Source organism: Phocoena sinus, chromosome 5 (genome assembly GCF_008692025.1).
Source record: "Phocoena sinus isolate mPhoSin1 chromosome 5, mPhoSin1.pri, whole genome shotgun sequence".
Taxonomy (NCBI): Eukaryota; Metazoa; Chordata; class Mammalia; order Artiodactyla; family Phocoenidae; genus Phocoena; species Phocoena sinus.
In genome coordinates, this window is record NC_045767.1 from 72,958,880 (window position 1) to 72,985,315 (window position 26,436).

At 42.0% G+C, this 26,436-nt stretch overlaps 1 protein-coding gene across 2 annotated transcripts; it reads right to left on the bottom strand.

Moving 5' to 3' along the window:
- Positions 1–580: 580 nt before the first annotated feature.
- OCIAD2 (OCIA domain containing 2) lies at positions 581–22,087 on the bottom strand. Of its 2 annotated transcripts, XM_032632797.1 has the most exons (7): positions 21,981–22,087; positions 13,245–13,373; positions 9,127–9,223; positions 7,493–7,544; positions 3,970–4,019; positions 2,699–2,816; positions 581–1,058 (listed from the first exon to the last, which is right to left on the bottom strand). In XM_032632797.1, exons 2-7 carry the CDS (start codon positions 13,308–13,310, stop codon positions 977–979), a joined length of 465 nt encoding a protein of 154 aa, XP_032488688.1. In that variant the 5' UTR covers positions 13,311–13,373; positions 21,981–22,087; the 3' UTR covers positions 581–976. The 2 variants fall into 2 exon arrangements, 1 of the variants encoding a protein (XP_032488688.1); XR_004350033.1 differs by lacking the exons at positions 2,699–2,816; positions 3,970–4,019; positions 7,493–7,544; positions 9,127–9,223; positions 21,981–22,087.
- Positions 22,088–26,436: the final 4,349 nt, after the last annotated feature.

Below are 26,436 nucleotides of genomic sequence, written 5' to 3' on the forward strand. Positions count from 1 at the left end.
ACTTTTGGAAAGTTGTGTTTATTCTTTTAGGCCACCAGCAGAATATAAAAGAACGCAGTTCTTGAGAGCTGACCATGAGCATATATCCATTAGCTAAGCAAGGAACCTAAAATAATGGGCTTTTCTAAAACTTCACCATACCGAGGAGACATAAAGTCACCGAGGTCATCAAAAGGACAGTTGAGGGGGCTTCCCTGGCGGCGCAGTGGTTGAGAATCTGCCTGCTAATGCAGGGGACACGGGTTCGAGCCCTGGTCTGGGAAGATCCCACATTGCCGCAGAGCGGCTGGGCCCGTGAGCCACAACTACTGAGCCTGCGCGTCTGGAGCCTGTGCTCCGCAACGAGAGGCCGCGATAGAGAGGCCCGCGCACCGCGATGAAGAGTGCCCGCCCCCCCCGCCCCGCCACTTGCCACAACTAGAGAAAGCCCTCGCACAGAAATGAAGACCCAACACAGCCAAAAAAAAGGACAGTTGATTCATATTGTGACTCTTTAAAATGAAACATTTTTCATTAAAAAATCTTGGCCCCTACATTTTAGAAAGCACTTCCCATAGTCACAGTCTTTCTTGCCCTGTATTTCTACTTCCACACATACACACTGGGGCATGATTCCCAAGCTCCTCAACATTCATTCCTATCCTCCATCAGGGATCTTAAAACCCTGAACAAAAGCAGAGTGAAAGAATGGATGGGGTGAATCAGAGAAGACTCTAAATTCTTTTATTTAGCTGTAAGCAAGTAAGAGTGCAACAGAATTTCTTTTGGTGTATGAATGCTCCCAACATGTTCTTAAACAACAGAAAAACATGGAATGCTCAATTCAGTGGAGAATCAACCGGTGAAAGCATTTCAATAGAGTGAGAGAATCACAATGTTTCTGTTCTACTATAAGTAAATTATTTTAAAGTACATTTGACATTTTAAAGGTGTACAAATTCAGATGTTTTTAGAAACTTGAAAACCCACACAGTGTTTAGGAAGTCGAAGGCTGTGAACTTCCCTCCTTATTTAATCCATGCTTTGTTTTGCATTCCTCACAGGTAAGCAGGCAGTGCCTAAAACAGAAGCAAAAATGTTGGTTTGTACTTCGACATTGGAAGCTCTAGTCTGAACACAATATTATTTAGAGATTTTTTTTTAAGTTTTAATTGATGTATAGCTAATTTACAATGTTGTGTTAGTTTCTGGTGTACAGCGGAGTGATTCAGTTATATGCATACATACGTTTATATATATTCTTTTTCATATTCTTTTCCATTATGGTTTATTACAGGCTACTGAATATAGTTCCCTGTGCTATACAGTAAGACCTTGTTGTTTATCTATTTTATATATAGTAGTGTGTATCTGTGAATCCCAAACTCCCAATTTATCCCCGCCCCCTTTCCCCTTTGGTAACCATAAATTTGTTTTCTATGTCTGTGAGTCTGTTTCTGTTTTGTAAATAAGTTCATTTGTATCATATTTTAGATTATTTAGAGGTATTTTCTATGCTAAAGTTCTCAAGCCTAATTTTTTTCAGGAATTATCAGAGCTGTGTCTTGGTTTCAGACTCCCCGAATTTCTTCCACAAAAAGGCCATTAATGATTTTGCTGCCCAATGTTGTTTTCACCATGTTGTGCTGCATCTCAAACAGAATCCACTGTGACAAGTAAGGGCTCTTTAGAGAAATGTGTCCCCAACGCTAGTCTTATAATACCGTGGTAGAAATAGCTATTATTTACTGAGCTCTCACTGAGTGTCATGAACAATCATTTCTATTCCTTACACCATCCCATGAAAAAAATTCTGATCACCATATTATACAAATGAGAAAACTGAAGATTTGAGAGTTTAAGAAACTTGTCCAAGGTCACGCAGCTTAGTAAGTTAGCAGTTAGAACCCTCTTTGATCCCAGCGACTCTTAACAGCAGAGGTAATGCCGCTTACTCCAGAGTCCTACTGCTTGTATCCCCTAATGAGAATCATGATTTATATTAATATAGTAAAGGCTCTGAGAAGTCCTGCAGTCAAGAGCCCTGGTTAAATTTGCGTAACTCCGTGACGGTAGAAGCTGTGTCTGCTGATCAAGGCATTCTTTAGAGACTTGTACAATGCTTTGAACATAGTAGGTACTTACTAAATGTTTGGTGAGCAAATGAAATAGGTAACCCAGATAAATCATAATTATTATTGAAGTTAAATAGCAACAACTCAAACTCTGAGGTTTTTTTCAACATATGAATGTTAAAAACTATTTTAATATTGTAAATGGTGAATGATCTTTCATTTACTTTTTAATAATTATCTTTATTATAATCCCTTAATCAAACAGAGTACAGGGCTTCCCTGGCGGCGCAGTGGTTAAGAATCCACCTGCCAATGCAGGGGACACAGGTTTGAGCCCTGGTCCGGGAAGATCCCACATGCCACGGAGCAACTAAGCCCGTGTGCCACAACTACTGAGCCCATGTGCCACAACTACTGAGCCTGTGCTCTACAGCCCACGAGCCACAACTACTAAGCCTGTGTGCCTAGAGCCCGTGCTCCGCAAAAAGAGAAGCTACCGCAATGAGAAGCCCACGCACTGCAACGAAGAGTAGCCTCCGCCCACCGCAACTAGAGAAAGCCCGTGCGCAGCAACAAAGACCCAATGCAGCCAAAAATAAATAAATATATTTATTTTAAAAACTCCAGAAAAGCAGAGTACAAACCTGTTATGCCCTGGACCAAAACCAGCCCCACGCAGCTGACCTTCAAAGGAATGGAATTTACTCTGGCATACTCTTATGTATGATGCCTTTCCAAGGCCAAATCCCAAGATACCAGCAACTGTAAGAGCAGGTTAGGAAAGATAAATAATTTAAAGGTTTGGAATCTTCTCCATTAATGGACTTCTAGAACTTTATTAACACCAGTAATTCTTATATCAAAAGTACCCTGATGAATCAATGAACAAAATCTCTGGGAATGAAGTTCCCTATTAAAGAGCAGGATTGGGAACTGGAGACTTTTGATCTCCTCAGTTTTGAACTGGAGGTAGAAGGGCCGGGATAGAGCAAGCAAGGATGATGCCCAGACAGGGGCAGCCAGAGGGAAGCGCAACTGGCAAACAAATCTCCGAAGCCATGGGGAGGGAGAGATGGGACTTGGGTTGTGGCTCTAGGTAGCCTCCAAATCACTGGGTAGGAGAGCCCCTTAATTTTCTTTATGGATCGGAGTATGGGGAGCTGCAGTCCATCTTGTGTGTCAGGGAGGAAGGTCACGAGGCAGAACCATGGAAGACATTTTCAACCTGCTATTCTTGCTAGGAATGAGGTTTCAGATCATATACCGGAATATGTCCTCTGTGTACATAAAAGGTCTATGGATAACCAGTATAAGAAGGTGAAACCCTACGTTTACGGTAAATGTACTATCAGAAAGCCCTGATTTAAAAAAAACTCTTCGTTTGTTATGTCCGTTATAGAAAATATTTGGAAAAGACTGGCCAAAAGAAGAAAATTAAAATCTCTCATGGAGCTATCATTCAGAGACTCTGCTGTCGATGTCCTCTTGTTATCATGCCAGGCCCTCCTAGTTCATGATTTAGAGAGGACTAAGGTGAAGTCCCTACTGCTCAGCTTTCCATCAGAAAGTATCGAACGAACTAAAAACTGCAAGGTGGCAAAAAATGGCGACTGGTTTTTCAGAGAGTCAATACAGGCAATTTGGTTAACCTGGACATTCCTATCTCCATTTGCTATAAACATCTTCTTTTTAAAAAATGAAACATTTTTTTGGCCTCTCCCGTTGCGGAGCACAGGCTCCGGACGCACAGGCTCAGCGGCCATGGCTCACGGGCCCAGCCACTCCGCGGCATGTGGGATTCTCCCGGACCGGGGCACGAACCCGTGTCCCCTGCGTCGGCAGGTGGACTCTCAACCACTGCGCCACCAGGGAAGCTCAAAAAATGAAACTTTTTTTTTTTCCTTCTATGACTTACGTGCAACTTTAGGCAATGATCCAAATCTTGGATTAGCTGCTAAATAACCTAAGAAGTAATGTATAAATGCATTATTATTTCATTTTATAACTTATTTAAATTTATATAAGAAGTCTTCAGGGTTTAAGATATACACAGATTCTTTTTTTTTTTTTTTTAAATCTGAATAGCCTTATATCTTTTTTTTTTTTTATAAATTTATTTATTCATTTATTTATTTTTGGCTGTGTTGGGTCTTCGTTTCTGTGCGAGGGCTTTCTCTAGTTGTGGCAAGCGGGGGCCACTCTTCATCGCGGTGCGCGGGCCTCTCACTGTCGCGGCCTCTCTTGCTGCGGAGCACAGGCTCCAGACGCGCAGAGCTCAGTATTTGTAGCTCACGGGCCCAGCTGCTCCGTGGCACGTGGGATCTTCCCAGACCAGGGCTTGAACCCGTGTCCCCTGCATTGGCAGGCAGACTCTCAACCACTGCGCCACCAGGGAAGCCCTACACAGATTCTTAATCTAAAGAGATGATCTTAAAAGAGATAATTCAAATCTTGATTGAATTTAACTCTCAAATAGTAGTCATTTTTGGCAAGTAACAGCTTTGATGTATAGATAAAGAACGTGAAACAGACAATTCATGATGTATTTAAAGATATCAAGGCAAGGTGGAGATAACAACTTAGTTCTAAGCAATTAGTCATTGCCCCCTCCCCTTTTAAAGTAACTCAACACAGAGTTTCAATTTAGAGATTCACAGTATATATAATCACAATTTTATTTATTTTTGTTTGTTGTTTTTAAGATTTTTTAAATTAATTTTTATTGGAGTATAGTTGCTTATAATCACAATTTTAAAATGAAAGCATTTCCACCTATGGTGGGCAGAATAATGGATGTTCCTACAGATGTTCCCATCCCAATCCCTAGAAACTGTGAATACATTACCTTACACAACAAAAGGGAATTAGGGTGGAAAATGGAATTAAGGTGGCTAATCGGATGACTTTAAAATAGAGAGATTATCCTGGATTATTTGGGTGGGCCCAATGTAATCACGATGACCCCTGAACATGGAAAAAGGATTCAGAGACAGAACCAGACAGACGGCAGTATGGGAACTTGGCTCCACATTGCTGGCTCTGCAGACAGAGGAAGGGACCATGTGCCAAGGAATGTGGGTGGGTTCCAGAAGCTAGAAAGGGAAAGGAAGCCCTAGAGCCCCCAGAAAGGAATGCTGCCCTGCTGACACTTTGATTTCAGCTCAGAAAGACCCATTTTGGACTTCCGACCTTCAAGACTGCAAGCTAATAAATTTGTATTGTTTTCAGCCACTATGTTTGTGGAAATTTGTGGAAAAGTAATACACAACCTGGAAAAACATATTTGTACAGGGCTTCCCTGGTGGTGCAGTGGTTAAGAATCCGCCTGCCAATGCAGGGGACACGGGTTCGAGCCCTGGTCCAGGAAGATCCCACATGCTGCAGAGCAACTAGGACTGTGCACCACAGCTACTGAGCCTGCGCTCTAGAGCCCATGAACCACAACTACTGAGCCCGTGTGCCACAACTACTGAGCCTGCGTGCCTAGAGGCCGTGCTCTGCAACAAGAGAAGCCACCACAATAAGAAGCCCGCGCAAGCAGTGAAGAGTAGCCCCTGCTCTCTGCAACTAGAGAAAGCCTGCGCACAGCAACCAAGACCCAATGCAGCCAAAAATAAATAAATATTTTTTAAAAAGAGAAAATAATTTAAAAAATATATATTTGTACAGATGTAAGAGATGGTAGATTTTGAGCAAGTAGTTTAATATTCATAAAACATAATCCCTATACATAGACATCATGGCCATATTTGTTTTTCTGTGTCAAAAATGTTCTGAAAAAGGCTTATCACTGACTAATATATTTACACAAAAAGACTATCTTCAAGTTATAAAAATGAAATCATATTTAATAAATCAACTTTAAAGACAACAATAATACTGACTGAAATGAGATTCTTCTAGATATATGACATGTGGTCTTTCAGACCCCAAAAGAGCTAAACATCTTCCCTCATGTTTGCTGGGTACAAGTACTCTCTAAAATCCTAGTAATCAGCAGTGTTCAGCATAATGGGCTTCCACAGGGTCAGGTGCCTTCTTGCTGTCTGGGGACTAAGCAATGCTTATAGGTTCTCTGGTTGGATAGAGTCGGGGAGAAAGAAGAGAGCAAGGAACGAGGAATAGAGGGGAACAATGGACAGTGCTAAGAGGCACAGAGAGGTTATGTGGGTGACGCAGGGCGGCTGTCAGTCCTCATGGTCTGCTGTACACGGGTGCCCCTCCTGAGGCAGATGTAGCCTCTCTCCAGGACAAATGGCTTGGTGTTCAGAGCTTGGGTGAATTTCAGCCCCAGTTACCTCTTCCCTGGAGCACCCTTGTGCAGGGAAGTATCTGTCTAACCATATACCAAGGCCCTAGGAGACACAGGGACTCTGGTACAGAGACAGGCACTGCAATAGTTTCCTGGGGCTGCCGTAATAAATTACTACAAACTCAGTGGTTTAAAACAACACAGATTTGGGACTTCCCTGGCAGACCAGTAGTTAAGACTCTACGCTTCCACTGTAGGGGGCACGGGTTTGATCTCTGGTCAGGGAACTAAGAACTCATGTAGCGCGGCCAAAAAAAACCCCCAAAAAACCCACACAAATTTAATACGTTACAGTTCTGGAGGTCAGCAGCTCAAAATGGGTCTCACTGGGTGTTTTAGTCCATTCGAGCTGCTATAACAAAATACCACAGATTGGGTGGCTTATAAAACAGCAGACATTTATTTCTCACTGTTCCGGATGCCGGAAGTCCAAGATCAGAGTGCTGGCATGGTCGACTCATTGTATCCTTACGTGGTGGAAGGGGCCAGGTACCTCTGTGGGGTCTCTTTTGTACAAGCACTAACCCCCTTCATGAGGGCTCCACCCTCATGCCTTAATCACCTGCAAAGGCCTCACCTCCTAATAGCATCACCTTGGGCTTTAGAATTCCAATCTGTGAATTTGTGGTGGGCGGGGGAATACAAATATTCAGATCATAGTACAGGGCTACATCAAGGCATCAACAAAGCTGCAAGCCCTTCTGAAGGCTCTAAGGTTTCTTCCTTTCCAGCTTCTGGAGGCCACTTATTGCTTGGCTCATGGTCCCTTCCTCCATCTTCAAACTCAGGAATGTTGAGCTGACTCTTTCTCATGCTGCCATCTCTCTGGTTCTGTCTTCTGATCCACTCTCACTTTCAAGGACCCTTCTGATTATATTGGGCCCATCTGGATTAATGACCTTAATTCCAACTGCAAATTTAATTTCTCTTTGTCACGGTCACTCATTCCAGGAAATAGGACATCTATGGGAGGGAGAGCTGGGGACGTAGGCTAGAAACAGGCAAAAGCCCGCATAAATAAGTTCTTCACCAAAAAATAAATGCCAAGTACCAAAACCTGCCAGGAGGACCTCAGAAAACTGGATTCTCTTAAGTTAAACTATGTACCAAATACTGAATCTTATCATGGTGGACCAGTCCTTGGGTGACAAGCACGCTTACAGGAGAAAAAGGCAGAGCTGTAAAACAGAAACGCCCTTCAATATTGGTATTTGAAAACTTGGCCCCTCACCTAGAAGAATGAGGGAGAATTACTCTGAGTGTTTTCTCTTCCTGCTTTGGCAGTGAGATTTTAGTCATTTTTTATTTTACTAATTTGACAAATATTAAGCACCGCATGGAGAATTTTCGTGGGGTCTGCCCCAGGCACTCAACCTAATGCACAGCATTAATGTGACAAAACCTAGATCCCCTGCCACTCCGTCTCTGAGACCCACCATGCACCGGATTCTGACCACTACATACAACACAGGCATCTTCACGTGTGTGCGCTGAGCTGGGGAATTTGGGAGTTTCCATTCGCTATATATTTTGAAATTTTCAATCCTGCATGAAAGTTAAAAAAAGAGGACGATAAACTGCACACCCTATCTACTATAGTCCCCTGCTTTTGTCTTTTATGACATTTTGTCACGCCATTTGGATACGTTTATTTTCTGAAGATTACTACATTCGAGGTAAACATGGGCCATGTTTAGAGATGATTTTTATCTCTAAACAGGCAAGTTAGTCCAGAAAAGGAAGTTTCTAGTTCTGTCAAAATGTGTCAATGTGCTTTCTTCCCAAAGCACAGAGAAGTGATAAAAAAAATTGGTTGCTATTTGATTTGTCTTGGTTGCTAGCTCTTCCTAGTAACCAAGACAAATCAAATAGCAACCAATTTTTCCACTCAGAGCTATCTACCTGATGGTAGGCAAATGGGTCATACTGAAATGTTAAACTACTAGGGCTTAAATAAATTACTCACTCAAAAGTTGTCAGAAAATTTCTAGCAGCACAATCAATAAGAAGTAATGAACAGTGAACATCAACTTCTAAGGAGTGTTACTTCCAAAAACAACTGATACTGGATTTGAATGATTTAAGAAATCAAAATGAGTATTTCAAAGTAAAATTATCCCTATGCCAGCAATATTGGGACTATATCTATAGGCTCTATTATGACATTTTCAAGTGACAAGTCACGAATTTTTAAAATTAAACGGGACTTTAATGCACAGCCTCAGTTCACACCCTTGTCTCATATAAAGCAGGCCCAGAAAGAGGAAGAGACTTGGCAGAAAAGGTTACTTCAAGACATTGTAAGGGAAGTATTAACAGAGTGTTGCCACTCTTCATTCATTCCACGAATATTTAATAGGTAATTTTTATATGTGAAGCCGTGTGCTTGGCTCTGGGAGGGAGCAATGAACCTGAACTTGATGAAGGTTATAGAGTCCAGTGGAATTGTGGAAAGTCTACTCTTTCAAGAAATTCTAAATAACACTCTTGGTACACATTCTCGGTCACATGAAAGAAAGTGTTAGGTGTGCATCACTTTTTTCTAAGGGGGGTAAACAGCTCCTAAATCAGATATTATCCCTGACCTTAAAAGGGTCTCAACATGGACTTAAATTCCAAGCAGCCTCAGGTATCAGTGTCTTCAGGGAATTATGCAAAGTCCCTGCCCAAAAATAAATCAATACCATAATTCTAATATGATATTAGGCAGTTTATTGCAGCAAAAACAGTGTTAACAAAGATTAAGAGGGATGCAACTACCTCTCTTCCAGAAACTTTCTTCTTGACATTCCCGGATAATCTTTGAAATCTCTGATTTGTGGATGTGCAGTTTTGATTTTGGACAAAACAACAGACTCTGCAAGGAAAGTTACGTGATGACTTGACTGAAATCATCAGAAGAGCATCTGCTCTGTCTTCCCTAGAGGAGGGCGAGGAGGTCTCTTCACTCTGGTCACACAGTGTGCGTTCTTTCCCGCTGCCAGCACTGAGCAATGGCCAGTTTCAGCCAGTGCTTTCCAGCTGTGAACGATGGATGGACTTAACCAAGAAAAGAATCACAGGTGGAGAAACAGAGTGATTCAGTGACTAGTGAGCATGAAGCAGATATCGGGTCAGAATGCATTACTGCTGAGGTCACATTTTCTTTCTTACTTCCAGTCTCTGTCTATGCAGTCCCTGTCCCTGCAATGACACTCACTCCCTTTGCCTACCTGGTCTTCTTAAGACCCAGTTCAAGATCTCCTCCTGGGTGAAGAGAGAGACTTCCCCTACAGCATAATATTTACACATCTGGGATCACACTCAGAGCAGTATTACAAGTTATCTATTTATAGATCTGTATTCCAATTTACCAATTTATACTTCTATAAGCATTTTTAGACCGTGAGAAACTATAGTCTAAAAAGCATCAGCAGACTGCTTTTTATTTTTCTACATACTTTACTTTTTATCTTAACAGTTTTTTTTTAACACATTTATAAATGGTCTGCACATATCTGGGGGAACTATTGACATGGTTGACATTATTTTTATTAGTTCTACAGTACTTTTTTTTATCATGTTGATGTGCTACGATCTGGACTAACTCCCATCTTTTATCATCCTCCCCTTTTGTAGGTATGTATGTGGTTATTCACTTACTCTCACCCACATTCTCCATCCTCGTTCTCTGCCCATCACCGCCATTCTGGGTGTTTAATGTGGATCTTTTGTTTGTATATATGCTTGCAAAATGTTCATTGTTTTGGGCGCCTGCATTTTTAAATGTAAATGGCATTGTTTTATACATTTAGTTTTATTATTAAAAATGTTTTCAACTCAATTCTACACTTTTAAGATCTATCCATGTTGCTATATTTATCTAGTCCACTGTTTCTAACTGCGGCATGATTCTCCAGGACGCTTCTGAGTCCCCATCTCCAAATGTCCCCTTACAGACCCACATGAGAACGCTTTTCAGATATGTATCTAGAAGTAAAATACAGGGCATGCATATTCCAGTTGAACAAAGTCTTGCGAGAGTGCTCTCCCCAATGGCTACACCAGCATCCACTCCCAGCGTGTGAACATTCCTCTATATTCCTAAGAACCGCATAAGAGCTAGTTAAGCTGGATTCCAAGCAGGTTAGAGTAAAGAAAGGATTTTGTAACACTTGGCATTATCCAGTTTTCTAAAATTTAACAGTCTAATAGGTATAAAGCAATATTTTATTGTCTGATAACTAATGTGTTTGAGCATCTCTATGTAGTCTTCAGCCAGACTGTCCTTCTCTGTTGAGGCAATCCCTGCAACTAGACCTCTGTTGTAATCTTTTCTTGTTCAGTGACTCATTAATTTTTTATTGTGGTAAAATACACATAACATAATAGCCACCATTTTATACATTTTTTCAATCTCCCATACACTTTATTTTTTTTTTCATTTTATATTGGAACATAGTTGTTTTACTATGTTGTGTTTAACCATTTTAAAGTATACAATTCACGGCATTCAGTATATTTACAACGTGTGCAGCCATCACCGCTATCTAGTTCCAGAGCTTTTTCATCACCCCAAAAGGAAATTCCATACCCAGTAAGGAGTCTGTCCTCGTTCCCTCCTCTCTCCAACTGCCTAGCAACCACTAATCTGCCTTTTGGGTTTGCCTATTCTGGGTATTTGGTACAAACAATATCATACAGCATGTGACCTTTCGTGGCTGGCTTCTTTTCCTTTGCATAATGTTTTCAAGATTCACCCACGTGGTAACATGTATCTGTATTTCATTTCTTTTTATGGCTCAATAATATTCCATTGTATGAATAGAACACATTTTGTTTCTCCATTCATCCACTGATGGACGTTTGGATTGTTTCCACCATTGGCTATTGTGAATAATGCTGCTATGAACATTCCTGCACACGTGTTTGTTTTCAGCTCTGCTGGGCCACACTGCAACTCTACGTTTAACTTTCTGAGTTTTGCACGGGAGCTGTACCATTTTCTAATCCCACCAACAATGTAGGAGATTTCCAATTTTTCCACATCCTTGTCAACATTTGTTATTTTCTGTTTTGTTTCTTTTTTTTGGCTCCGCCATCTGGCTTACAGGATCTTAGTTCCCTGACCAGGGACTGAACCCACGTGTTTTGTTTCTTTTTTTTAAATTAGCACTTTAAATGTTTTTAATATAAATTATTCAATTTATTTAAACTAAATAAACTAAATTCTTTCTGTTTTTGACTGTGGTCATGCTAGTGATTGTGAAATGGTGGTTTTGATTTGTATTTCCTTAATGACTAATGACATTGAGCATCTTTTCATCTGAATATTGGCTATTTATATATCTTCTTCGGAGAAACACCTATTCAAGCCCTTTGCTCATTTTTCAATTGGGCTGTCTTTTTGTTATTGAGCTGTAAGAGCTTTTTATATACTCTGGATACTAGACCCTTTTCAGATATATGATTTGTAAATAATTTTTCCCATTCTGTGGGTGGTTCATTTGTTTCTTAGAAACAACTTTTATTTAATTTTTTCCTTAAGTCACACTGCTATTTCCTTGTTTGTGAATTACTTATGTAGGTCCTCTGCCATTCATCTCTTGGAGTTTTAGTGTTTTTCTTGTTGAGGTGCAGTTCCATGGCTTTTGAAGTTCACCTTGCTGATTTTGCAAATGTTCTTTTTTGACTCTTTGTTTGTAGTAGATGTCAATGTGAACGGTGATCACTATTTCCTGAGCACTCGCGCACAGGCCAGGCACTGTGCCAAGCACTTTACGTGCATGATGGTGACATGCAAGGATCCTGTGGCACCTGTGCCTTCAGAGCTCTACAAACAGCCCAAGCAGGCAACCTCCCTCTTCTTCCTCTACCACTCCCCATAGCACAGCACACGGAAGTGGTGGTCAGGGTGAGTCACAGTGACCAGGGAAGAATCTGGTCACCACTTACGTTAGCTCAACAAGCACTCTTCCTCATCCCAGTGTAAATATTTCTTCTTGGTTCTGCCTGTGGCTGTGGCAGAAATAAGCAACACCTCCCTCCCTCTCCTCCCGCGAAACACACACACATATACACATCCATGGGCAGGGACCCCAACTATCACAACTGCTGTGAGTCCCGCAGTCAAGACTGAAGCTCCTGCAGTGTCCCCAGGGAGCTCTGGTGAGCCTTTTCGGTAGAACCATAAATGTTTTATGGCTCTCCATTTCACAGAGGCAACTCGGGTGCCTAAATTCCTTATGATGTGATATCATTTGTCTATTTGCCTCTCCTAAACTTTGCTCCTTAAATATCATCTCCTCCATAACCCATTTTTAGCTTGAAAAGGCTGACTCCAGAGAACATGAACTCTACTATCCCATCACGACACTTTCTCTTTTCTTCACTTATGTGTCCCCGAAACAAACAGTATTCAATCTCAAGAAGTTGAAAAACTGTGTCCCTGTTAACACTGGGGTTCTCAATCTGATGCCTAATTTAGCAGTTAAGGACTCTGCCATCCCAAACAGGAACACCTGTCAGCAGCATAGCCTTGGTATGATTAGCCTTGATAACAGAAATGAAAAAACATGCATCCTGTAGCATTCTGTGTGATTCAATTAAGAGTTTTGTTCTGGTAAAGGAAACCTCTTCAGTCACTGACAACCTATGGAAGAGTTAGTTAAGCTGAATTCTACACAGGGAAGAGTAAAGAAAGGATTTTGTAAATAATTGAAAAGACTCCTTTTCAAGGCAGCCAAAAACACACTTTCCTTCCCCATTCTATTTTCCCTGAACCCATCCTACAAGGTGCCAGACAGAAAAAACTAAGATGACTGATCAAGGATGAGGTTTAAGGGAAGTCCTGTATGATGTTCCTCTTTAGATGGCAGACTTTCAAATTAGAAATATACCTGCTTGCTTGGTGGTGGCAAATGGGGACCTTTATCTTGGTTTTCATGCGTAGACATGGAAGCCATGATGACTTTGTCTTTGCTTCTCTTCTAGTTGAGTGGACTCAGCTTCCTCATTTGACCCGATGTCTAAGGAAAGTAGAAGAGAGTCACCATGCCGTGACTGAACATTTATGTCAACCGTAAAAACACCCTTAGGATCAACTCCCCTATTTGGTGACCTTATTTTCATTTTGTCATTCACCTTCATCTCCAGCCACCTGCAAACTCACTTTCTAATGCTCCTCCTCTACCAACACACACACATTAACTGACTAATGGTGACAGATCATAGGAAGAGTGGAGTGAGATGTCACCTGAGGCACAGTGAAATGTTTTATGAACTATAAACTGTCCTCAAAAAATTTCAATTCATTACAAGGTCATTAGCTACACAAATATTTACTGTCTATTATGTGCCAGGCCAAGGGATACAAAGGATAAGACAAAATCAGTGCTAAAGGAACTCACAGGGGAAGACAGACAAGTCAGCAGTTACACAACATGCAAAGGGCTTCCCTAGAGGCATGCACACGGTGCTAAGGAAGAAAGGCTTGTTCTCTCTGGTCAGGTCTGAAGACACCAAAGACCAAGATTCTTGAGCTTTCAAGAGGGTCTGTGGGGCTACTGGAACGTCATGCCGGCCTCTGCTACCACAGGCTCACCCTGCATTCCGTACCCCTCCCTCCCCCCTGGCCTGAGTGAGCCAGAGTCCCCGAATCAGCTGCTACTTTAAGCCCATCCTGTCTGAGCCAAGAACAGATGCCCTCAGGCGACCTGCATGCAGAGGCGGGGCCAAATCCAAAGCTGAGCCCCGGGAGCTGTGCGAACAAAGAAGAGAAAGGGAAATCTCTCCCAGCAGCCTCAGGAGCAGTGGATTAAATCTCCACAATCAACTTGATGTACCCTGCATCTCTGGAATACCTGAATAGACAATGAATCATCCTAAATTGAGGAGGTGGACTTTGGGGGCAACTGTAGACTTGGGGTTTGCTTTTTGCATCTAATTTGTCTCTGATTTTCTGTTTATCTTAGTTTAGTATTTAGAGTTCATTATCACTGGAAGATTTGTTTATTGATTTCGCTGCTCTCTTTTTTTTTAATATATATATATTTTCCTTTTTCTCTTTTTGTGTGTATGCGTATGCTTCTTTGTGTGAGTTTGTCTGTATAGATTTGCTTTTACCATTTGTCCTAGGGCTCTGTCTGTCCATTTTTTTGTTTGTTGTTTTTATAGTGTACGCTTGTTATTGTTGGTGGATTTGCACTTTGGTTTGGTTGCTCTCTTCTTTCTTCTTTTTAATTACTTTTTAATTTTTAATAATTTTCTTTATTTTTTATTTTATTCTTTCTTTCTTTCTTTCTCTCTTTCAATCTTTCTTTCTTTCTCCCTTTTCTTCTGAGCCATGTGCCTGACCGGTGCTCTGGCTGGGTGTCAGGCCTGTGCCTCTGAGGTGGGAGAGCTGAGTTCGGGACATTGGTGCACCAGAGACCTCCAGGCTGCACATAATATCAAACGGTGAAAGCTCTCCAAGAGATCTCCATCTCAACGCTGACCCAGCTCCACTCAACAACCAGCAAACTACAGTGCTGGACGCCCTATGCCAAACAACTAGCAAGACAGGAACATAACCCCACCCATTAGAAGAGTCGCTGCCTAAAATCATAATAAGGCCACAGACACCCGAAAACACACCACCAGACATGGTCCGGCCCACCAGAAAGACAAGATCCAGCCTCATCCATCAGAACACAGGAACTAGTCCCCTCCACCAGGAAGCCTACACAACCCACTGAACCAACCTTAGCCACTGGGGACAGACACCAAACACAACGGGAACTACGAACCTGCAGCCTGCAAAAAGGAGACCCCAAACACAGTAAGATAAGCAAAATGAAAAGACAGAGAAACACACAGCAGATGAAGGAGCAAGGTAAAAACCCACGAGGACAAACAAATGAAGAGGAAATAGGCATTCTACCTGAAAAAGAATTCAGTGTAGTGATAGTAAAGATGATCCAAAATCTTGGAAATAGAATGGAGAAAATATAAGAAACATTTAACAAGGACCCAGAAGAACTAAAGAGCAACCAAACAATGATGAACAACACGATAAATGAAATTAAAAAGTCTCTAGAAGGAAACAGCAGAATAACTGAGGCAGAAAACAGATAGTGAGCTGGAATATGAAATAGTGGAAATAACTACTGCAGAGCAGAATAACAAAAAAAGAATGAAATGAATTGAGAACAGTCTCAGAGACCTCTGGGACACCATTAAATGCAATAACATTCGAATTATAGGGGTCCCAGAAAAAGAAGAGAAAAAGAAAGGGACTGAGAAATTCTTGAAGAGGTTATAGTTGAAAACTTCCCAAAATAGTCAGTCAAGTCCAGGAAGCACAGAGAGTCCCATACAGGATACATCCAAGGAGAAACACGCCAAGACACAGATTAATCAAACTATCAAAAATTAAATACAAAGAAAAAATATTAAAAGCAGCAAGGGAAAAACAACAAATAACATACAAGGGAATCCCCATAAAGTTAACAGCTGGTGTTTCAGCAGAAACTCTACAAGCCAGAAGGGAGTGGCAGGACATATTTAAAGTGATGAAAGGGAAAAACCTACAGCCAAGATTACTCTACCCAGCAAAGATCTCATTCAGATTCAATGGAGAAATTAAAACCTTTACAGACAAGCAAAAGCTAAGAGAATTCAGCACCACCAAACCAGCTCTACAACAAATGCTAAAGGAACTTCTCCAGGCAGGAAACACAAGACAAGTAAAAGACCTACAGTAACAAACCCAAAACAATTAAGAAAATGCTAATAGGAACATACATATTGATAACTACCTTAAATGTAAATGGATTAAATGCTCCAACCAAAAGACATAGACTGGTTGAATGGATACAAAACCAAGAGCCATATTTATGGTGTCTACGAGAGACCCACTTCAGACCTAGGGACACATACAGACTGAAAGTGAGGGGATGGAAAAAGATATTCCATGCAAATGGAAATCAAAAGAAAGCTGGAGTAGCAATTCTCACATCAGACAAAATAGACTTTAAAATAAAGACTATTACAAGAGACAAAGAAGGACACTACATAATGATCAAGGGATTAATCCAAGAAGAAGATATAACAATTGTAAATATTTATGCACCCCACATAGGAGCACCTCAATATATAAGGCAAATGCTAACAGCCATAAAAGGGGAAATTGAGAGTAACACAATCATAGTTGGGGACTTTAACACCCCACTCTCACCAATGGACAGATCACTCAAAATGAAAATAAATAAGGAAACACGAGCTTTAAATGATACATTAAACAAGATGGACTTAATTGATATTTATAGGACATTCCATCCAAACACAACAGAATACACTTTCTTCTCAAGTGCTCATGCAACATTCTCCAGGACGGATTATATCTTGGGTCACAAATCAAGCCTCGGTAAATATAAGAAAACTGAAATCATATGAAGTACCTTTTCCGATCACAAGGCTATGAGACTAGATATCAATTACAGGAAAAAATCTGTAAAAAATACAAACACATGGAGGCTGAACAATACACTACTTAATAAACAAGAGATCACTGAAGAAATCAAAAAATACAAACAAATGACAATGAAAACATGATGATCCAAAACCTACGGGATGCAGCAAGAGCAGTTCTAAGAGGGAAGTTTATAGCAATACAATCCTACCTTAAGAAACAGGAAACATCTCGAATAAACAACCTGACCTTGCACCTAAAGCAATTAGAGAAAGAAGAACAAAAAAACCCCAAAGTTAACAGGAGGAAAGAAATCATAAAGATCAGATCAGAAATAAATGAAAAAGAAATGAAGGAAACAAGAGCAAAGATCAATAAAACTACAAGATGGTTCTTTGAGAAGATAAACAAAATTGATAAACCATTAGCCAGACTCATCAAGAAAAAAAGGGAGAAGACTCAAATCAATAGATTTAGAAATGAAAAAGGAGAAGTAACAACTGACACTGCAGAAATACAAAGGATCATGAGAGATTACTACAAGCAACTCTATGCCAATAAAATAGACAACCTGGAAGAAATGGACAGTCTTAGAAAAGCACAACCTTCCGAGACTGAACCAGGAAGAAATAGAAAATATAAACAGACCAATCACAAGCACTGAAATTGAGATTTTGATTAAAAATCTTCCAACAAACAAAAGCCCAGGACCAGATGGCTTCACAGGTGAGTTCTATCAAACATTTAGAGAAGAGCTAACACCTATCCTTCTCAAACTCTTCCAAAATATAGCAGAGGGAGGAACACTCCCAAACTCATTCTATGAGGTCACCATCACCCTGATACCAAAACCAGACAAAGAGGTCACAAAGAAAGAAAACTACAGGCCAATATCACTGATGAACATAGATGCGAAAATCCTCAACAAAATACTAGCAAACAGAATCCAACAGCACATTAAAAGGATCATACACCATGATCAAGTGGGGTTGATTCCAGGAATGCAAGGATTCTTCAATATACGCAAATCAATCAAGGTGATACACCATATAACAAATTGAAGGAGAAAAACCATATGATCATCTCAATAGATGCAGAAAAAGCTTTTGACAAAATTCAATACCCATTTATGATTAAAAAAATAAAAAACCAGAAAATAGGCATGGAGGGAAATTACCTCAACATAATAAAGGCCATATATGACAAACCCACAGCCAACATTGTTCTCAATGGTGAAAAACTGAAATCATTTCCACTAAGATCAGGAACAAGACAAGTTTGCCCACTCTCACCACTATTATTTAACACAGTTTTGGAAGTTTTAGGCACAGCAATCAGAGAAGAAAAAGAAATAAAAGGAATCCAAATCGGAAATGAAGAAGTAAAGCTGTCACTGTTTGCCAATGACATGATAGTATACATAGAGAATCCTAAAGATGCTACCAGAAAACGTCTAGAGCTAATCAATGAATCTGGTAAAGTACAGGATACAAAATTAATGCACAGAAATCTCTTGCATTCCTATACACTAATGATGAAAAATCTGAAAGAGAAATTAAGGAAACACTCCCATATACCACTGCAACAAAAAGAATAAAATACCTAGGAATAAACCTACCTAAGGAGACAAAAGACCTTTATGCAGAAAACTATAATACACTGATGAAAGAAATTAAATATGATACGAACAGATGAAGAGATATACCATGTTCTTGTATTGGAAGAATCAACATTGTGAAAATGACTATACTACCTAAAGCAATCTACAAATTCAATGAAATCCCTATCAAACTACCAATGGCATTTTCCACAGAACTAGAACAAAAAATTTCACAATTTGTATGGAAACACAAAAGACCCCCGAATAGCCAAAGCAATCTTGAGAAAGAAAAACGGAGCTGGAGGAATCAGCCTCCTGGACTTCAGACTATACTACAAAGCTACAGTAATCAAGACAGTATGGTACTGGCACAAAAACAGAAATATAGATCAATGGAACAGGATAGAAAGCCCAGAGATAAACCCATGCACATATGATCACCTTATCTTTGATAATGGAGGCAAGAGTATACAATGGAGAAAAGACAGCCTCTTCAATAAGTGGTGCTGGGATAACTGGACAGCTACATGCAAAAGAATGAAATTAGAACACTCCCTAACACCATATACAAAAGTGAACTCAGAATGGATTAAAGACCTAAATGTAAGGCCAGACACTATAAAACTTAGAGGAAAACATAGGCAGAACACTCCATGACATAAGTCACAGCAAGATCCTTTTTGACCCACCTACTAGAGAAATGGAAATAAAAACAAAAATAAACAAATGGGACCTAATGGAACTTAAAAGCTTTTTCACAGCAAAGGAAACCATAAACAAGACGAAAAGACAACCCACAGAATAGGAGAAAATATTTGCAAGCGAAGCAACTGACAAAGGATTAAACTTCAAAATATACAAACAGCTCATGCAGCTGGGTATCAAAAAAACAACCCAATCCAAAAATGGGCAGAAGACCTAAATAGACATTTCTCCAAAGAAGATATACAGATTGCCAACAAACACATGAAAGAATGCTCAACATCACTAATCACTAGAGAAATGCAAATCAAAAGTACAATGAGGTATCACCTCACACCAGTCAGAATGGCAATCATCAAAACATCCACAAACAATAAATGGTGGAGAGGATGTGGAGAAAAGTGAACCCTCTTGCACTGTTGGTGGGAATGTAAATTGATACAGCCACTATGGAGAACAGTATGAAGGTTCCTTAAAAAACTAAAAATATAACTACCATACGACCCAGCAATCTCACTACTGGGCATATACCCTGAGATAACCATAATTCAAAAAGAGTCATGTACCACAATATTCATTGCAGCTCTCTTCACGATAGCCAGGACATGGAAGCAACCTAAGTGTCCATCAACAGATGAATGCATAAAGAAGATGTGGCACATATATACAATGGAATATTACTCAGCCATAAAAAGAAACAAAATTGAGTTATTTGTAGTGAGGTGGATGGATATAGTTTGTCATACAGAGTGAAGTAAGTCAGAAAGAGAAAAACAAATACCGTATGCTAACACATGTATATGGAATCTAAAAAAAAAAAAGGTTCTGAAGAACCTAGGGTCAGGACAGAAATAAAGATGCAGAGGTAGAGAATGGATTTGAGGACACAGGGAGGGGGAAAGGTAAGCTGGGATGAAGTGAGAGAATGGCATGGACATATATACACTACCAAATGTAAAATAGATAGCTAGTGGGAAGCAGCCACATAGCACAGGGAGGTCAGCTCAGTGCTTTGTGACCAGGTAGAAGGGTGGGATAGGGAGGGTGGGAGGGAGGGAGATGCAGGAGGGAAGAGATATGGGGATATATGTATATGTATAGCAGATTCACTTTGCTATAACGTGGAAACTAACACACCATTGTAAAGCAATTATATTCCAATAAAGATGCTAAAAAAAAAAAAAAAAAAAGAGGGAAGGAAGATCAATTTGGAAGGTGCTATAGTATCCCAGGCAAGGATGTGAAGAGACCTGAACCAAGACCCTTGTGGGAAGGCTAGAGATGATAAATTTGTATCTGGAAATATTGGATTTGGGTGCCTTGTGGGCATACATTGCAATTAGCCAGTAGGGATTAGAATATTTGAGGATTTGGGTCTGGAGTTAACAGATTAGGGGTAGGCTAGAAAGATCAATTTGGGAGTTGCCATCATTGAGATGATAGGTAAAGTAGGAAACATCAATAAAATTGTCTAAAACGAGTACTGGAGAATGTGAACACTGAGGCCAAGGGAATACCAACAAGAGGGAAAAAAAAAAAAACAAGCCAAGGAGATGACTGAGAAAGAATAGCTGATACAAAGGAGAGGGAGTTTCTGAAGGAGGATTGTGAATCATTGGTGTCACATGGCTGAGAAAAGTGATTTCACAACAATGGGCATAGTCCAGGTGGACCACGCGCTACCGCACCACCTGCCCCGCCAATGGCCAATGCACTCTGCAGATCCGCACTCCATGAGAACCACTGATTTCCATGCAAAATGAACCTCTCATCATACACAATTCTGTTTCCTACTAAGCTGCCAGAAATACAAGCCAAGGAGACCCGCACTTGTACCAAGTTTCACTTTCAGCACCTAATGTTACTGTAGAGGCAGCGTGATGCCCTAGGGTAGAAAGACCTGCTTTCAGATCCTGACTCTACTCTTTGTTAGCCCTTGCTTTGGGGCAAGTGACTTAAAGTGCCTGCGCCTCAGCTTTCTCACCTGCTAAGTGCAGGTGATGGACCTTGATGGGCTGTTGCAAAGAAGAGGGATGAGGTCCATAAGCATTAGCTCAGCACAAGCACACAGTGAGTGTGTGAGCAGTAAAGGGCAGCTGTCAGAGCCCTGGGCGCTCTATTTCTTGAGGACCTCCAGGAAGTGTTTGCTGGCCTAAGGCCAAATTAGATTATCTTTGCTTAGTTAGGCCATTGCCTCAAATCTGGAAGCAAAGATACCACAACACAGCTTTGGTGGTCAAGTCCCCTCACACCCAGTTAGTCACTGGTCCACATCTAAGCAGGCCTTCTCAGGGTCTCGCCTTCCGGGTGCAGCCCTCACCCCATGCCCAGGTCTGGTTTGGGGTCCCTCTGCTTCCTCCGTTGTTGGCGGCGGCAGGAGTGCTGACCGGTGGGCAGTGGGAGGGAGGTGCTCAGCAGGATAGGGGTGGGGGCGTGTGATCGGACCCACAGGCACAGGGGGGTCACTGCACTTTCTGGTAGGGGAGCGCCGGCGGGGTTTTTTTTTGGGGGGGGTTCCGGAATCAGCCTGCAGGAATCCGCCGCCATCCCAGGGTCGCGGCTGGAGCCCGGGCCAGCGAGGAGCGGTTGGAAGGGGCGATGCTAGGCCAAGTACCTCCGTCCTGAGGACCCCAGAAGTAATGCGGGCAGAGGAGGCCATCCCCTCCCGCCATCCCTTCCGCTGTCACCGCCCCCCCCCCCCCCCCCCCGCCCCCAGGGCGGGCTCATACGCGGGGCTGAGGATCGCCTCGGAGGCCGCGTCTCAGGCGCCCGCCCAGCAGAGCTCGCCTCCCCGCGCGGCCGCCGCTGTAGCCCGGATGCTCCCGCCTCCCCGGCGCCCGTGCCCGTCCCTGGCGACCACCCCGGGGACCGTGGTCCCCTTACCGCGCTCGCTCCCGAGACCTCGCCTGTGCTCGGTGAGCTTCCCTCTGCCTCTTTCTTCCTTTTGCTCCGGCCTCAGCGGCACACCGCCCCTCGCTTCCTCGCGTGAGTCACTCAGCAAGTGCACCCCATCCCCCATCCTGCTGTCTCTGATGGTGGCCTCACACCTATGCCCAAGTGCCCAAGCTGAAACCCGGCTGTTGCTAGAATCTCCCACCCCACCCCCAGGTCTTGTCCTGATACCTGGTAGATTCTTTTGCCTTTCAAATAACTCCTTTCTTCCCAACAAAAACAGCGACAGCTCTTTATTGAACACCCTCCCTGGGCCAGGAGGCTACATCCTGCAGCCTGTTTTTTCTTTTTTTGAGGTGTAATTGACATATAACATTATATTAATTTTAGGTGCGCAACATAACAATTCGATATTTGTATACATTGCAAAATGATCACACAATATGTCTAGTTCACATCTTTCACTATATGTAGTTATCAAAAAAAGTCAGCCCCCCAGCCTTGGGATGAGGACTTTCTCTTTTTTTTTCGGTACGCAGGCCTCTCACTGTTGGTGGCTTCTCCCGTTGCGGAGCACAGGCTCCGGACGCGCAGGCTCAGCGGCCATGGCTCACGGGCACAGTTGCTCCGCGGCATGTGGAATCTTCCCGGACCGGGGCACGAACCCGTGTCCCCTGAATCGGCAGTCAGACTCTCAACCACTGCGTCACCAGGGAAGCCCAGGGTGAGCACTTTTAAAATCTACTTTCTTAGCAACTTTCAAATATGAAATATAGTATTAGTAACTATAGTTGCCATGCTGTGCATTACATCCCTGTGACTTAACTTATTTTATAATTGGAATTTTGCCCCTTTGACCCCCTTCACTCATTTTGCCCATCCTTATGCAATCCTTCCTACAGCTCTTCAGGGTGAGTACTGTTACCTGCATTTTATGGACTAGGCAACTGGGATGTGCAAGGCCACACTGGGAGCTTGGAGTGAAAGTGTGGTCAACATGGCTCCCAAGCGTTCTCTTTCCGTTGTTCCTTGTCCATGTCCTCCCCGTTCCTGCCACTCCCAACCTCTACACATAGGGGGAGCTGCTGGGTGCTTTTACTACCTGTATCACTCACCCCAACCTCAGCTGCGATTGCTCCCGGACATGCCACTGGGACTCCTGGAGTGTGCTGAGTTGGAAGAGAGAAGTGTGAATCACTGGAAGGCCCTCATCATTTCTCATCTTTTCTTCCTGGCCTAATTTTGGTCTCTACTCCTCTGGCCTCAGCCCGCTTGCTGGCCCCTCTGCCATCCACCTTGCCTTCCTTCTGTTCCTTGAGTTCACCCAGCTCTTCCCACCTGAGGCCTGGCATGGAGCCTCCCCCCCGTCTGGACTCCTTTCCCCATCAGTCTTGTCCTGGCTTTTTCCTACTTATCCTTCTCTGACTCTTCCTCAGGAGGACCTTCCCCAGCCCCAGCCCAGCCTAAAGTGGGTCTTCCTTCTCCTCGTTCATAGCACTTATCATGAGTTGTTATTATATACCTCTTAGTGTGCTTATTCCTTTAAAACCTGTTCCGCCTGCCTCAATGTCATCTTCATGAAGTACAGAAAAAGACGGTGTCCGTTTTGCCCACCATTGTATACTTAGCATCTCATATTTGGAGGGGCCCAGTAAAGAGCTGCTGAAAGAACGAATGAATCAGTGAGCCTGGGTTCAAAGGCTGCCTGTCAAGATACTGTTGTTTTGGGCAGAATCTGTGTTCCCCCCACTACATCCCCCAGACCACGTTCCTCCATGTGATTCACCGCTTTCTTTTCACTCCCACTTGCCCCTCCAAATGGAAGGGGATACAGTTCCATTGCTAATTTTACTTTGTATTACTGGAAGTCAGAAATAGCCCTCTGCCACTTCATGGTCTAAAAAGAAGAGCTTTATGATTGGTTTTGTTATAAAAATGAACAGCTCTCCGTTACACCGAAGTTTATCTTCTGACAAACATGCTACGGGCAATTGTCCTTTTAACATCTTGATACAATAAAGTCTATGTCCCCACTCTCATTTCTATTTTCCACAAGAATGTTTTTGTTAATGGTCTTAAATAACTAGAAGTTACCAATACGCAATGTGTATTATGTGAGTTCATCACTTGCTACTGGTTGGACAAATCTGAGGTGCCCATGTATTGTTCTAGGCACTTTCAGAGATAAAAGAGAAAAGACAGGGGTCCCTCCAACAAAGGATTGATCACTTCCCAAAGAATGAGGATAAAATAAAATATCCTTGGCCCTAGAAGTAGATAAAACTGAACAGAGCCTTTCTTATTGTTTAATTTTATTTTTTTAAAAAAAATTTTATTGAAATACAGTTCATTTACAATGTTGTGAGCAGAGCCTTTCTTAGGCAGTGCTTCAGCGGCCTCAGGATCATGTTCACAAAGCTGATTGTCGCTGGCTAATGCTATGAAAAATGTGGCTGATTTAGAAAGTGCCAAAACGTTCGTGGCTGGCTGCAGCTTGAAAAATTTCCATAGCCCCACACTATCCTCAGGAAAGATCCCAGTTCATCAGCAGGGCCCCGCAGGGTTCAGCTCCTGCCTATCTCTTCAGCACATCGATCTTTGGCCCTCTAGCCCTACAGAGTGACTGAAGTTTTCCCTTCTCATGCTTTTGCATGTGCTAGAGCTTCAGCTTCTCCACCCCTCTCTCACTCATTCTTTTTTTTTTTTTTTTTGATGGAAGTATAGTTGATGTACAATATTATATCTTACAGGTGTACAAAATAGTGATTCACAGTTTTTAAAGTTTATACTCCATTTATAGTTATTATAAAATATTGGCTATATTCCCTGTGTTGTACAATGTATACTTGTAGCTTATTTTATACATAATAGTTTGTCCCTCTTAATCCCCTCCCCCCTTCCCTCTCCCCACTGGTAACAACTAGTTTGTTCTCTATATCTGTGAATCTGTTTCTTTTTTGGTTACATTCACTAGTGTGTCGTATTTTTTAGATTCCACAAATAAGTGATATCATACAGTATTTGTCTCTCTCTGTCTGACTTATTTCACTTAGCATAATGTCCTCCAAGTCCATCCATGTTGTTGCAAATGGCAGAATTTTATTCTTTTTTATGGCTGAGTAGTATTCCATTGTATATGTACTACATCTTCTTTATCCATTCACATTGATGGTTGCTTAAGTTGCTTCCGTATCTTGGCAATTGTAAATAGTGCTGCTATGAACATTGGGGTACGTGTATCTTTTCAAATTAGTGTTTTTGGTTTTTTGGGGTATAAACCCAGCAGTGGAATTGCTGGGTCATATGGTAGTTCTAGTTTTAGTTTTTTGAGAAACCTCCACACTGTTTTTTACAGTGGCTGCACCACTTTACATTCCCACCAACAGTGTATGAGGGTTTCCTTTTCTCCACATCCTCGCCAACATTTGCTATTTGTGTTCTTTTTGATGATAGCCATTCTGACAGGTGTGAGGTGATATCTCATTGTGGTTTTTAATTTGCATTTCTCTGATGATTAACGATGTTGAGCACCTTTTCAAGTGCCTGTTGCCCATCTGCATGTCCTGTTTGGAAAAATGTCTATTCGGGTCTTCTGCCCATTTTTTTTTTTTTTTTTTGCAGTACGCGGGCCTCTCACTGTTGTGGCCTCTCCCGTTGCGGAGCACAGGCTCCGGACGCGCAGGCTCAGCAGCCATGTCTCACGGGCCCAGCCGCTCCGCGGCATGTGGGATCTTCCCGGACCGGGGCACAAACCCGTGTGCCCTGCATCAGCAGGCGGACTCAACCACTGTGCCACCAGGGAAGCCCTTCTGCCCATTTTTAAATCGGGTTATTTGTTTTTCTGACGTTGAGTTGTATGACCTGTTTATATATTTTGCATATTAACCCCTTAATCAGTCATATCATTTACAAATATTTTCTCTCATTCAGTAGGTTGTCTTTTTGCTTTGTTGATGGTGTTACTCATTCTTAAAGACTGGGCCTAGGGATCACTTCCTCTCGGCAGCTTGGCCAGACTCAAGTTTGCTTTCCCACCTCCTGGGCTCCCATTGCACCTTGCAGTGGATACCTATTATGCATATGTATGTGTGCGTATGTATGTATCTTTTATGCATATATATGTATAAAAGCTTAACATTTATAACGAACATGTATTAAACACTATGTGCCAGGTACTCTTCTGGTCTCTCTTCACCTTTTAACTTCATCCCCACAGCAGTCCCATGAGGGAGATGCTAGTAACTTAGCCAGGAAATGACAGGACCAGAATTTGAACCCAGGCTCTAGAGCCATGCATTTCAGAACTGTCCCTGAGCTGTCATCATGCTGTGTTACAAGCACTGATGTCATTCATGGTCACCCGTCTTGACTGTGAGCTCCTTGAGGACAGGGACTGATCTTGCCCAGTAACTAGAACATTGTATGACCTCAAGAGTGAATAACTGAA

Excerpts from the sequence above, each read along its gene's own strand:
- OCIAD2 (XM_032632797.1), bottom strand. The coding sequence starts at position 13,310 with ATGGCTTCCATGTCTACGCATGAAAACCAAGATAAAGGTCCCCATTTG. Across the intron at positions 9,224-13,244 it reads TGCCACCACCAAGCAAGCAG|AGTCTGTTGTTTTGTCCAAA; the intron begins GTATATTTCTAA and ends CTTTCCTTGCAG. Across the intron at positions 7,545-9,126 it reads AGAAAGTTTCTGGAAGAGAG|CTCTGCCTTTTTCTCCTGTA; the intron begins GTAGTTGCATCC and ends TCTGTTTTACAG.